The 12,321-nt window shown below is 47.6% G+C and overlaps 1 protein-coding gene across 1 annotated transcript in view; it reads right to left on the bottom strand.

Moving 5' to 3' along the window:
* trim71 (tripartite motif containing 71, E3 ubiquitin protein ligase) overlaps positions 1-10,415 on the bottom strand; it is a 28,301-nt gene extending 17,886 nt beyond the window's left edge. The window contains exon 1 of the mRNA XM_084485039.1: positions 8,518-10,415. Within this exon, the coding sequence (XP_084341165.1) occupies positions 8,518-9,288 (771 nt within the window). The 5' untranslated portion in view covers positions 9,289-10,415. The remainder of the gene's footprint in view (positions 1-8,517) is intronic.
* Positions 10,416-12,321: the final 1,906 nt, after the last annotated feature.

Here is a 12,321-nt window from a genome sequence, read left to right as displayed (position 1 = left end):
GCGGCTGGGTCGGAGCAGAAGCCTACGGGGGGGAAGTGAGTCATTGCATTTCATCCGTGCGGATGGATGGATGTTCACCCTCATCTCTCGCTCACTCCTTCAACGTCTCAATCAGTTCAAAATAGCAGAGCAGGTATAAAACCAAAACATGATAAAAGAATATATAGGACATTTGATCAAAAATACCAATATATAACTATTAGGTTTTGACGTTGGACTTTGAATGAGCATTACCGCAAGGTCCAGCGGGCTTAGCAACCGTAGCTTAGCCTGCCGCTAGCAGGCGGTAGTAGGCTGGGCTGCCGAGCCCCCTCCACAGCCCAACCCCCGCTCTTTCCTATAGGCACTGGGAACTGGGGTAGAGGGCACGGGCCTGACTAGCCAGTCATATCCAGCGCTGGAGCATTTGCTGGCTACGTGCACAGTGCACACCCACTTTTGGGGGCGGGGCCAGGAGGAGGTGGGGGAGGGGGTGGGGGTGGGGGGGCACGTGGGCCCGTAACATCACACTGCACTGCCAGGAAGCAGCGGCTGTGAAAGGAGCACTTCTCTGCCGAGGGGAGGGGGGGATGGGGGGGGAGTTCACCCTCCCCTTTCTCCCCATCGTTGTCAGTCGCTCTCGTTTTTCGTGTGTGAACACATCGGACCGTGACATATTATTCGGACAAGGTTGTGGTTCGACTGGAGCCGGGCTCGCCCTTGAGTCGGGAGGTAGAGCAGCAGCGTGCAGACTCACTCCAGTCCTCCCAGAGCCCCTCGCTGAAGGTCTCGGGCGGGCGGACACACACACACACACACACACACACACACACACACACACACACACACACACACACACACACACACACACACACACACACACACACACACACACACACACACACACACACACACACACACTTTCTCTATAAGAGTCAGAGTAGAGAGAGGGATGGAAAGAGGTTTGAAATGTATGGCCACATGCACGCACACACATTCCAAGGAGCAGACGTCAGTGTATTGGAGAGCCGCTGCCAAACACAGTAAAAAAAACAAAAAGACTTTACACATTTATGGTGATCGATTATCAAAAAGAAAAAAGATCGGTCTATCCATTATGAAAAAGGAGAATAAAGGACGAGCCTTCGTTAAATTCAATTTGAATACATTTCATTTTTTAATGATAAAAAAGGACTACGGATAAGAATGTAATTACAAATAAAGTAATGAATGATGAACAATGAACTTGGGACTCGTGGTACAAGTGTAAGTCTCATTTCAATTTTTTAATGCCTTTTTTTAGGATCGCAGAGATCCAGAAATGGGTCACTTAAAGTTAGAGTTGAGAGCTTGAGGGCACCTGAAGAACAGCTTTGCTGTTCGCCACAGCAGCAAAGCCTTTCCCCAACTCAGACCACATCACATTCTTCCACCGTGTTGGCCAGGAGAATACGTTCACCGCATCAGGGGAGCCACAACACACAAACAACTCAACTCAAGGAACACCAATGTAGAATTGAAGGATTTGCCGCATAATTGCACAGGAACAAACTTTCACCAACAGGGAGATAGAAAAAAGCAAAACCTTCAAAGTATGCACACATACACTCCATAGCGTGTGTGCCATTTCACCTCTCAACTCTGCTTTCCTTCCTTTCCCTTCTCTCACATCATAAACTTGAGTTGACACACACACACACACACACACACACACACACACACACACACACACACACACACACACACACACACACACACACACACACACACACACACACACACACACACACACACACACACACACTGATGTTTTGAAACCCTGCCAGATACTACATACTGTATAGGGGGGCGGTGGTCACAGCCGGGCCCTCTGATTGGCTGACCCGCTTGCACCAAGAACGAAAACAAACCACAGTCAGCTGGCCTCCTCCTTAGCCAGCGAGCATGTGACCGTGTCGTGTGTGTGTGTGTGTGTGTGTGTGTATGTGTGGCAACTGAGGCAGGGAGAGAGAGCGGGGGGGAAAGAGAGCTATAGGGAGAGCGAGAGAGAATGAGCGCAGGGAGGCGGGGGAGCAGACAGAAGAGTAACGTGAGAAAGAGAGGGAATAATATGTCATGGGAGGAATACAAAAAAACAGGAGAGTGACAGGAGAGAGAAAGAGCGAAAGATAGAGCGAGGCAGGCAGGGGACTATAAGAAAGAGGAGGGAGAGAGAGGCCAGGAGCTTTACAAGGGAAAATGGAGCAGGCAGATGTATGTCTTATGTACACAGTTGCGTTGTTCTAGGAAATCTGTGTCTCACACACACACACACACACACACACACACACACACACACACACACACACACACACACACACACACACACACACACACACACACACACACACACACACACACACACCTTTTAAACCACTAGTACAGAATCCAAAACAGTACTTTTACACGACGTGTAAGCGTGGTGACCCAGAGACGAATTCCATGGCCTAATTAATCCACGGTAATTACATGTGATAAACGGCCTACTAAACACACTGTATTGCATGCACAATAGAGTTTTCACAATGGACAATGGCGTGTGTTGTCTAATGCAAACATGACAAATGACTTCCTCTCAGCCCTTAGCATACAGAGAGCCCAGAGGCTTCAGATAGGGCATCAAAGCTGACACACACACACACACACACACACACACACACACACACAGGAAATAAAGGAGCTGTTCTCTAATTATTGGGCACATGTTGTGCATTAAATCTGTGGAAGTCCAACTTCACATAATCTCTGCAGCCTGCCTGTGACAAAAACACACACACACACACACACACACAAACGCGCACGCACACACACACTAAGTGCCCACAGATGGACGACGGACGTGTTTGTCCCAGGAAACAGAAACGCTGGCACCGCGCGCCTGTGTGTAGGAGATAGCGTCTACGGTTACAGCTTCTGAGAAACGAGAGAATGCTCCCGAGGAGAACGCTTGTTGGTCTGGCCTCAGCCTCACTCGGTTCCTTACCTTGCTGTTGTTTAACTAGCCACATCTCAGCCCCTTTCCCCTAGCCCACACCTCTCACCTTTGACCCCTCCCATAAAACCGGCCTCCCCTGGGGAGGTGTGTGTGTGTGTGCCTGTGCGTGTGTGGGGGCAATCTCCATGGCGATAGCAGCTTGCCCTGAAAAGGGGGGTGGGGGGGGGGGGGTGGGGGGGCGAGGGGCTGCGCTCCGTTTTGCCAGATTATCATATCATTAGGATCAGACCCCTCCCCATGGCAGGACAGAGCTGTGGAAGTGTTTGTATGCATGAGGGGTGACATCACGACGTGTGGGGGCCACCGTTTGATGTAATCCAATTTTCCGTTTCCAGTGCATAAGCGGTGTTGGTGGGGGGGGGGGGGGGGCGCCCCGGGCCGGCCAGCGCGCTCCGACCCGGGGACAGCTGGCGCGGAGAGGCTTTGAGCGCCAATAGGCCGGCATATTTACTTACGTGTGTAAATAGACCACCACGACCTAATCTGAATGTTAATGCTACACCCCGGCCGTCTGCCCAACACCGCAGCGGTGGCGGCGGCGGCGGCAGCTCGGGCGTTCGACTGGACTGAGGGAGAGAAACCGATCTGAAAAAAAGCTTTCCGGGGTAATGTTGCAGGAGGCTTCCAAACAAGGGTCTTTAGGATGTTTTGTTAGGGATTAATTGTGTTTACAGGCGTGCTTCCGCTTTGTCAGTGCGGCGCGGTGGAACAGAAAAGCACTGGCTCTGTGTGAATGAACACACTGGATTAGATCCCCGGCGAATCAAAACAAAAAGGCGCCAGCCATTGAAGCCGTTGGGTCTACATCACGACACAAGACAACCGTAATGACTCATTAGTCTGTAGAACTGAATGGAGAATGTTTAAAGAACTGCAAATACTATGGGTATTCATAAGCAGTCTTACCAGTTAACAATAATTACATTTTTACATCAACTCATAATAATTATATATCCTGTAGTAAATGGCCTAGTTTGATTCATACACACATTTTGTGTGCCTATTGGACCCTTTGAATCAAAGCCAAGCAACAGACTAGTCCATGGATACAAAGCCATGGGACTGCATTTCCATTAGCAACAAAACTAAAAGCAGAACACACAGTGGTCTTTATCAACAGCAAGGAGAACACAACAATGGCATATCATAGGAAGACCTTGGAATGGTTACGTAACAATACAGAGGAAAAGGTTCCTTGACTTGTGGAAAATGCAACTCTTTTATGACGGCAAAGTCCCTTTAAATGGCCAACAGGGATGTATGGGTCCAATAGTATAGTGCACACGTATGGGGTTGGGAGTGTGGTACTCGAGAGGTAGCTAGAGATACGTAGGGAATGTTTTTCAAACCTATTATTTTCTAGGTTTCTATGTGTGTACATTAAAGTTATTTTGATTTTATTCATGAAAAGTTCACTGGGTCAATGCATATTTGCAAGACTGAAGGTAGAGGGTTAGGTTTGGTTTCGTCTGAATATCCTAGTGATATCCCAGTGACAAATTGTTTCATCAGAGCACTCCACGTCTCTTTTTTTGATATCCAAATATTTGGAAAACCTCACAAATAACTCAAAGCTTAAGTGGATGTAATCGGGCCGGCCCTATACCAACCTTATGGCCAGATTGTTGCATTTAATTAAATTGGTAATCTTATAGAACTGGGGTGGTTAGCTAAAGCCAGACTAAGCCCTGAAAGCGATGCTATGGGTCTGGGTGGCTCAGATAGTGCTTCTTTCTTTGTTTCATAGGACATAACTTGATAGTTAAGCTGCCACAACTGAAATGCTCTTCATCACATCCGTCTTTACATTGATTAAAATATATCAACAGAGATGCATTTATGATTGTGGCATACCATGCCACAAATGTGTAAACACATATAAGAGGATTTTATGAGAGCAACATACATTCTCCGGTAGTCTGGAAAACCTCCATCTTAAAAAAGGCTTTCAACTCGAAGTCGTATGTAAAGTTGTACGCAAGCACACAAACGCATACATACACATCCAAGAAACAGTCATCCACTCCAACTGACTTACCCGTTTCTAACCAACAGCAATTTGAATTTGGTGTTCATCAAACTAGTTCTGAATGAGCCTTTGTGAAAAGGTTTTTTATTAGTTTTCAGTCTCCACCAAGTAGGTGACATAAATGGTGCCCCATTCAGATAGAGTTTCCAATGGGTCGCCTAGCAACGACACCTAAAAAAGTCCCATAAAGTCATGGGACATGGGAAGCACGGGGCAGCAAACTAGACGGAGACAAATCACAAATGTCGCCCGGAATAGGGGAGGGAAAACACCCCCATTGCGTAGTTTAAAAAAACATTAATAACGAGTTGAACAGCCACACTGGAGTGATGTCGTTCTGATGGAGTCTCTGTCGAGACTGCACACACAAGCCCCCCCCCGACACACCTCATTTACCGACCTGGGTTGATTTATCGTCAATTAATCCAACATTTTAACTGATCCCTCAATTAATCATTTCATGAATAACATGTCAGGATTAATGGTAAATGGCAGTTACAAGTTCCCAGAACTCAGCGAAGTCTCTTTCTAGAACGATTGGCCCTGAGTAAAAAACAATCAGTATTGATGACACAAAGAAAGATTCAGCAGACAAAAAACAACAAAATGTCTCCAAACAATAGGTTCAGAGATAAAACATTTAAATAATTTCAATTATAAATCAACTTACTTGCTGCCCATTGACTTTCTTTAATATCAGACTATTCACTGATGTTGCAAAACAACTTAGATGACTGAACCAGGCGTCCACTGGTTGTTTGGTGTTTTTGCTTGTCAACCAAAGAGTCAACACAATATTAGGAGAGCAAATATACTACAAGCGGATATCCCCTGCATGATCTCACAAGAATCAAGCAAAACAACCACCCAGGTATTCCACCAGGCATTGCCTTGTGTGAAGAAGACCGCATAATGGGGCCAATCCCAAAGATTTCCCCAAATCTTGGTATGGGTATAGAAGGAAGGAAGAGACGCATTTAGTACAACAGTTTAGTACAACAGTTGTACAGACAAGTACAACTTGTCTGTTTTAGAGCGGGTCGATTCGAGCATGCGCCTCCCTTATTCAGATGACACTAACTGCCTCCTGCTCCTGACTCACAGGTAGGAGAGACACAGGGGGCTTATCCTGTGTCATTCCCCTCCCCTGGGGTCCGGACTGCATGACTTGAGTGAATGAGTGAGTGAGTGGGCTGAGGCATTAGTGAGAAACAGAGCCCTTACTGGAAAAGTGAACCCACCTATTTACTGGCAATGGGCTGCAGAGGGAAAAGAGGGGGAAGGGTGGCTGAATCACCTCCACACAAAATCGAGACCCTAGTATGACCCACTTTTCTACTTTTTTTTTTTTTTTTACACACACACACACACACACACACACACACACACACACACACACACACACACACACACACACACACACACACACACACACACACACACACACACACACACACACACACACACACACACACACACACACACACGTTAGAATAGCTTTGGGAGGTGGGAACCTCTAAAGAGATCTGCCACATGCTAGACTTGGACCAATCTTTTGGACCATATGTGTATCATTTCAATGTTAATGATGAGGTGTTGAATCCTTCAGCCTTCACTTCCTGGAGAGTCGGATTAAGAACCAGGCCCGCTCCGAGCCTCCCTACCCGCCAACCTTCCTGTTTTGAAAGGCCTTTTTAAGTCAGTCTGTAAGGGGTATGACTGGCTGGGAATGTCAAAACCCTGGTTCCGCCAACGACACGTGATTGGTCAGAAACCAGAAGGCAATCAGTGGTAAGTTCTTCATGTGACCCTCAAACCGGTGACACCGGTCAGGGCGCAAGATGAGCATAAGCGTTGTTTCTAGTGTGCTAACATTTTCTGAACGCTGAATGAAACGACACAGAGGTTTCATTCACAATTTGACTAGACCACTGAAAGGGGAATATAAATTCAAGCTTGTTTTACTTGTGTGACAGGGCTTTCTTCCTCATAGGACAAAAAACAGCGTGAACTATTCGCATGGAGGATACTTACTTTCTATCCTCTTTACGGATTTGTTTTGTGAAAGGGTCTAGGCTAGTAATGCAAGTTATGTTAAAAGTGTTGTGTAGATAATTTTGGCAATGATACAAGTTAATTTAATTAAAAAGGCCACTACATTATTGATCAGTGATGATGTCAGGGATTAAAGGGTGAAAACAAAGCTGACCGACACTTCCTTTGCCCTCTCTACTAGTGAGCTAATGCAGGCGGGGTTTCATAAAGAAAATATTGTCTGTCCTCAGATCAATAGATAGTGCAATATCTTCTCCTTCGCTGACTACGCCATTATTGTGTTACCAGAAAAGGAATAAAAGAAGCCTGCATTCGATGTGAGAGGTTTACCGTTTTATTAAACAAGGCTCAACCTTCCCTTTTTACTACTGCACCACCCTGATGGTTAGGGGACTACATTGCAGCCTAAAGCCAGAAAAAAGCCCCAGTTATGTGTTTTTTTTGCTGCTCTGATGGGGATTGTGGCTCTGTGACCTGCAATTTCTCCCCGGCTGGCCGTTGTTACGAGAGTTTCATAATATCTCCACGAGAAGGACGTCAAACAATTAGAGAAACATGTGTGCATGTCCGGCAGGAGTTTCTTTATTGCCCCAGTGTATGGTGTGGTACAGATTAGCCAGAAACATACGTGTGTGTGTGTGTGTGTGTGTGTGTGTGTGTGTGTGTGTGTGTGTGTGTGTGTGTGTGTGTAAATCCAGCTCAGCACACATGCCTGGTGGTCTCCGGGGAACAAGGTGAAGAGCCACTAATCTCCCTTTGAACTTTAGTCCATATGGCCTGGTGTTTCTCTTGTTACACACACACACACACACAACGCTACAAAGACCAGTAGGGCATGCACGTTATGCCATTACAGTGACGAATGTGATTCTCCAGGCCACTGCCAGTTGTTTGTTGATTGTTTGTGTGGGCAGTGATCGAGAGAAGGGTGTGCTCAGACCAGCCTCCGCCTGCCCACCCTGTTCAAAAAAGTACCGACCGAATCAAAATATCGATCCATTCGTTTTACCTCAGTCCAGACCGTTCGTTTATAGTCATAGTCATTAGACTATGAGACATAATCCATGGGAATAACATTCATTTCCCCTCTATCCCATTCAACCTGCTTCTACGTGTCCCAAAGCAGGTATAATACAGCAGTCTTTAACACCACAAGACATATTCTCCATAGCTCTTAGGATCTGATTTGTGTGTGTGGGGGGGGGGGAATTCTCTCCCATCCAACTAGACCCCCATTACAGCCAGCCAAGGCGTTTTCCACCATCCCATCACCCCAGTGTCCTCACATTCCCGTGTGAGGAAGACCAGCCAACATCTCCGGTAGGTAGGTAGGTAGGTAGGTGTCGACGACCTTTCCCCGCCGGCGATCTAATTCCCGGAGCAGTGTGCTGTGTGTTCCCGTGTTATGCGCGTGACTCACCTCATTGTCGTGGTGCTGGCAGAAGCTCATGCGGTCCTGGAAGAGGGAGAGCAGGGCGAAGTTGTTCTGCAGCGACTGGGCCAGGGACACCGGGCCGCTTCCGGGCTGCCCGCCGCCGCCGTTGTTGCCGTTGGTGTTGGCGCGGCCGCCCAGGTGGAAGCTCTCGCTCAGGTGCTCGATGAAGTGGTCCTTGGTGAGGCGCACCCGCTGGTGGGCCCGCACGCAGTTGTCGCACAGGTACTCCTGGCAGTCCAGGCAGTGGGAGCCGGCGGGGTTCTCCTCGTCGCAGGAGCTGCACTGGGGCTCCCCGAGGAGCTGGGGACGCAGGAGGCCCCCGTGCTGGTGGTGGAAGCCGCCCGAGCCGCCGCCGCCACCCCCCCCACCCAGCAGGCCGCCGCGGTGGAGGCCGTTCTTGTTGTGGAGCGGCTCCTCGGAGCTCACCACCACGTCCAACAGGTTGCTGAAGAGGAAGTTGGTGGAGGGGAGGGAGTCCACCCCGGCCTCCGAGATGGACGCCTTCTGGTCGCATGTGGGGCACCGGAGCTTGAGGGGGTCCCCCGGGCTACGCTGGCCCTCGAGGCACTGCCTGCAGAAGGCATGGAGGCAGGGCAGAACGTGGAGCCTCCTGGAGGTCTGACTGGAGGAGGTAGATGTGTGGGAGGAGGAGGAGGAGGTAGATGAGTTGGACGAGATCGGCGCGGAGGAGCCGCAGAGCTCTTTGCAGAGCGGACACGTCTGCAGGTCAGTGTCTGGAAACGAAGCCATCTGCATCGCCACTATGAACAGCTTCGATTCAAAACGTGAAATAGTTCAGGAATCTCATTTGGGGGTGTGTTCTACAGAAAAAAATAATGGGTTTGAGGTAGATTTATGAGGTATACATGAAGTCGGATCAACCTTGCTCATCGACTTGTACAATTCTTACAGTAAATAACACTGAACAGACGCAAAAAGATAATGAGGTAGCAACTTTGCTAATCGATAAGGTTGAGATCAACTTATCAGGAGACACATTGATCTACAACTAACAGGACAATTCATCCCCATAATAAGGCGACTTAAAGAAAGGCATCATTGATGTCGTAATGTCTGAATAATCATAAACACGCACTTTAGCGTCTAGACGGGTAAAATGCTGACGTTTCGGAGGCTGGTTCATCAAATAAATCGGAAATTGTAGTGACAGAGAAATAGCGTCGAAGTATGAGGTCCGTCTCTCCTCCCCCACAGAGTCAACATGACTGCGGAGCCCCGCGGATAAAACGGGCGCACCGAGTAGCCTGCACGGAAAATGTCCAACGTATACCCGTCCGCTTCTCAGAGTCCGTGTTGTCGTCTCCCCTCTAGTCCACCATCGGGGCCCGTTCCTCGGCGTCAGGCGCAGCCAGCGACCGATGGTAGTAGCAGCAGCACTAGCCTCGGACCAGAAGACCCTAAATTATTCATGAAAGCGTTGGCACACAAGCGACACGGTCCATCGCGTGGACGCAAACCCGAGAGATCCAGGAGCCCCTGGATGTTTTGAACGGAACGATCGCTGGACTCCGTAGCACGCAACACCTTTCCAACGATGTTGCACGCAATTTGCAAGTTTACCCCAGCTCCGGCTGGGAGGGAGCCCACTTCCTATTAACCTCTCCCTTTCTGGCTATGCATGCGCGGAGGAATGCAAAGGGCTTTTCCACGCGCCTCTCTGGAGGCTCCCAAGTGGGCTACGAGCCACTCAGTCCTGCGATCGTGCGAGAACACTGCCCTCTAATCTGGAAGCCCGGTCTAAAACGACCCGTTCAGTATGTCGGGGCCCTCTCTTCCTTTTCCCCCCAGTTTACGGCGATATAAACAAAACATGGAGTGTGCGCTCTACGCGCTGGTCCCCCGTCTCGTGGGCGCGTGTTGATAAGGTTGCTCCTCCAACCGCTGTAAACTGAGTAAAATGGACACACATTTCCGCCCTGAGGAGGGGGAGGGTGGGAGGTAGGAGGAGGGGCTGGTTCAGCGCTGCAAGGCTCACCCCGGATTGGGGAGGGGAAGGGAGGCTCGGCTCTCTCAGGCGCCGCGTGCGTGCGTGCGTGTGCGCGTGTGCGTGTGCGTGTGTGTGTGTGTGTGAGAGAGAGAGAACACCACGCATGCGTTTGTGAGCGCTTGTTATTTAAACAAGGTAAAAGGTGATAGAATAATAACATGCCAATAGAGGGAATGTTGCTCTTACAGGTTTCCTTATGTTATGTAAGCCTGTTACGTGGCGATTGTAGGCCTATATGGCCCTTATCAACACATCGTTGTATATAACGTTAAAACAAAAGTGTAGCATCCCCACCGATGAATGGTCAAGAATTAGACTGATGGTTTTCTTGTTTATTGAAATTCTTCCGTGAGTAGACCAATAAACCACCGTAAGAGCTTGTGACGCTTCGGCGGGTGCTAAAACAATTCCATATAGAATATCCGCATTTTTGCGCGCGTTAGGAACTCACGTCAGCACGGCCAATTACTTCAACTTAAAAGTCCTTCAAACAAGGCAGAACACAAAGCAACACATATTCACCGAAAAAATGCAAAGCAATAATTAAGGCTCATTACCACTCGATAGCGCTGTGTTCTCTTATACAACTAAATCAGAAATTGGGTCCGTTACAAAAAGTATAAACTACATTTGTTTTCGATTTGATGAGCAGATGCGCTTATTGCTAATCAATGCAAGTGCAATCACCCTGACGCCAGGGTCCAGATACCCACTATTTGTTGTCATTCGCCACGCAGCCCGCAACGTGTCTCTTGCAAATACAGAATCCACTGAATGCTATGAGTTGTTTCACTATTGGAATGCACCGAGCTCAAAACCCATTTAAATCCAGCTAACCTTCACCTTTTTTCTTTAAATGTAAATGTAATAAGGGAAGGATCACGTCGAGCTCGGACCTTTTGGTAGGCCTATAACGAGGCAAATCCATTCATAATTTATATTTTGACAATTATTTAATTTTACTCTTATTGGGCCATACGACTTGGGTAGGCAGTGTAAACTGTATTTTTTACATATTTTTTTGTAACTCAAATTTGCATTTGGAGTAGTATGATCGAAAAAATATTTCATTACAACAGATCTCATTACAACTTAGCGCGAACATGGAGTATTTTCTGGAGGGGACATCAATGATATGACCAAGATGAAAACTTTGGGCCAGATTCTTAACAGCTTAAACAGAACCCGTAATCTGGCCTGAAATAGGCCTTTGAACCATTTTCTAGATCGGTACTGGGAAAAAACCTTCGGTCCAGACTGAATCGTATACTGGGGAATATATAGCATAATACTGAATTGATTACAAATTAAAAATGCATTTTTTTTAAATCAATTAACATGTCACAGTACCAGTGGTTCAATTCGATTAAATTAAATTGCATGTATTTATATAGCCCTCAATCACAGGTACAGTCTCAAGGGGCTTTACAGGCCATATATGTATGACGCCCCCCCAGAGAGCAAAAAACTCTCCGTGGTTACAAAGTATTACCAATTTGTCATGTTCGAAAACATCGACTCGTTCCTGCTTGCACATCATTGGCTGCGAACAGGGAGCTATACTTCAGCTTCGTCCTACGAGCTAAAACTATGGCCTAACCACGCGCTTTACCTCAATTTTTATACCGTAGGCCTACACCGAAGATGAATCGCACGTTCACTCGTAGTTTTGAGCATTGTCAAGAGTATCATTTAAAGGTTTTGACATGTTGCGAGAACGATGAGAATCTTGTGATAACAGCACAGCAGACACGGTCGCTTTTTCATGTAGTTAAGTAAAT

Source organism: Micromesistius poutassou (assembly GCF_964030765.1).
Source record: "Micromesistius poutassou genome assembly, chromosome: 20".
Lineage (NCBI taxonomy): Eukaryota > Metazoa > Chordata > Actinopteri > Gadiformes > Gadidae > Micromesistius > Micromesistius poutassou.
The sequence above is the reverse complement of the archived record's forward strand: the minus strand, read 5'-3'. Positions and strand labels throughout refer to the sequence as shown.